The sequence below is a fragment of the Leuciscus leuciscus genome (genome assembly GCF_965113295.1).
Source record: "Leuciscus leuciscus genome assembly, chromosome: 13".
In the NCBI taxonomy this organism is placed as follows: domain Eukaryota; kingdom Metazoa; phylum Chordata; class Actinopteri; order Cypriniformes; family Leuciscidae; genus Leuciscus; species Leuciscus leuciscus.
This window is the reverse complement of record NC_138737.1, coordinates 41,204,408-41,206,907: the sequence shown is the minus strand read 5'-3', so window position 1 is coordinate 41,206,907 and position 2,500 is coordinate 41,204,408. Positions and strand designations below refer to the sequence as shown.

The window sequence follows — 2,500 nt, the reverse complement described above, 5'->3', positions numbered from 1 at the left end:
AGAAAGACATGAACATCTTGGATGAAGTGGAGGAGAGTAAATTATCAGGAAATGTTAATTCTGAAGTGAACTAATCCTTTAAGTTCAGATCTATGATCAAAAAGGGGGTCGACAGGTCAAATTTCAGCAGCAAGAACACCATCAGACAGAATATTGAGATTCGGTCATAATGCTGAATGATATCAGGGTGTTGGGTTAGGGGTTAGGGGTTAGGGGTTAGGGGTTAGGGTTAGGCCTCACCTGGCCTGCAGTTCGAGCGAGCGCTGTTTGCCGATGATGGTGAACGCGTGCGGGACGTTCTGCTTGACGTTTCCCTGAACCTGGAGAAAAGCAGCATGTGATAAGATGAAGACATAAGATTAAGATTCAACTTTATTGTCATTGCACATGTTACAGTACAAGGCAACGAAATACAGTTAGCGTCTGACCAGCAGTGCATTTGTAGCAGTTATTTACATATATACAGTTGATAATAAATATGAATGGGTATTTAATATGAATAATCTGAACAGCAGAAGCAGTATATAGAAAAATAATATAAGATTATGAACATTACTAACATATGTACAAAAACATAAAAGAGAACATGCAGCTGAATGAACGAACGAGTCGTACCTCCATCCCGGCGATATCGATGCGCTCTCGAACGCTAAACTTCTGTCCCATCAGCCTCAGCTTGGGCACACAATACAGCACCATGTTGTTGAACTGTCAAAACAGAAACATCATCATCAACATAATCCTTCTGTGTATTCATTATCTAATAAACGTGTTAAGCTGTAATAAACGAGCAGATTCTTTCAAGGAGAAGTTTACCAGAACCAGAAGTTTACCAGTATATGTGTGAATAAATACCCTTGTTTTTCAGCTTAACTGCTGCACGATTGTGGATAAATTGAGAATCACAACTATTTGTTTAAAAGAGATCATGATTCTCCCGCGATTGTGAACAGACTACACAAAATAACGTCATTTACTGAGGTTCTGACAAAATGTTAATTGCTGCAGTCTATTTAAAAAATATTGTTAAAGCTGCCGTCGGCAACCCTGGAAGATTGAGGGGACTTAGCACTCTAAATGAGCTTATTTGATTTGTTAGTGTTTTGAAAGCGAGATACAAGTCTCGGATGAAGACTATGGCGAGGGGGGAGTGGGATCTGTGGCGTGTGCACGACCTGTGATTGACAGTCAGATCTCACACCCCCCCTGCGCTGATTGGACCCGATGATCCGGGAGCGGTGGATTTTTGCAAAACAAATAACACGCTCCAGGTGGAGTTAGAAGCTCGGGGTTTTTTCTAAAACCACCTTATTTATGTTGTTCTGTCGGATTATAGTGTCGATTTCACTGAATATGATCAAAAAAAATTTGCCGACGGCAGCTTTAAAATTCATTTTAATTATATATAAAAAAAACAAAAAACAGGTGTGAGTGAATGATTCAATGACTCACTCATAAAGACTTCACTTGTTTCATCACTGGATGAATCAGTGGCTGCGTCCGAAAACTCATAAATCCTATATGAGTGAATAAATCCTCTCCCGTGGCCTCATGGGATAGTGTTCATCATATACACACTTCAGAATCTCACTGGAAGTAGTAGGTAATCTGGGTAATTTTAGCCTACTCTTTTATGACTACTGTGAATTCAGACATACTACTTCTGTCACCTACAGTTTTTCCGTCTACTATATAGTATGGAAGTATGAGATTTCAGATACAGCTGTTGTTTTTGAACGGATCTCTTGAGTGAATGATTCAATGACTCACTCATAAAGACTTCACTTGTTTCATTACTGGATGAATCAGTGTTTCTGAATGAATCTCTTGAGTGAATGATTCAATGATAAGCACATATTTGAACAGTCTCCTGTCGCCACCTACTGGTGTAACGATGTAATCAATACAATCTTTATTTGAAGCATCAAGTTACTTTTAAAAGCTGATTTGCTGTATTGTGATCTCTACTGTAGACATCAGTGTTTTTATCTTAACTATAGTCTTTTCTCCCAGCACTTCTGTGATAATCTGAGGGATTGTAAGACAGAAATAATGATGCTGTGATGTTGAAAAGACTGTTAGTGAAGCTGTTTCATTCATGACTACGGCTCTCTCTGGATCAGAACACACATCTGAGTGTTCTCTGTGATCACAGGTTTAATAGACAGAGCAGAGTCACTATTATTGAGGAGTAAGATCACTGGTGTTTGAGTCCAGATCGCCGTCTTTTAACGGTTAATCGTGCAGCTCTATTTCATAGTATGAGAAAAGAGCATCATCAACTTCATTCTGGGTGAACCAACCGTTCTAGTTTTGCTTCAACAAGCCACAAGCCATGATAACCCTTGAAGCAAGAAGAATTATTAGACATTGATAACTGATAAAAAGCTAAAGAGATGCACCAGATAGAGGTATCGGTCCTGTGCAGTGCCGTTCTTCGCTGACATCTTCTTGATGTGACCTTCTTTAATAAACTCATTAGCTGGATTAACAATGTCCT

General features: G+C 39.2%; 1 protein-coding gene across 3 annotated transcripts in view; it reads right to left on the bottom strand.

Annotated features, from left to right (window-relative positions):
• The window catches only part of fgd (faciogenital dysplasia), a 74,003-nt gene that overhangs the window by 5,774 nt on the left and 65,729 nt on the right, over positions 1-2,500 (bottom strand). For all 3 annotated transcript variants that reach the window (XM_082187385.1, XM_082187386.1, XM_082187387.1), the window contains 3 exons: positions 2,403-2,500; positions 616-708; positions 241-320 (listed from right to left, as the gene is read on the bottom strand). The exon at positions 2,403-2,500 is cut by the window's right edge and continues 49 nt beyond it. In XM_082187385.1, the coding sequence (XP_082043511.1) occupies positions 241-320; positions 616-708; positions 2,403-2,500 (271 nt within the window). The remainder of the gene's footprint in view (positions 1-240; positions 321-615; positions 709-2,402) is intronic.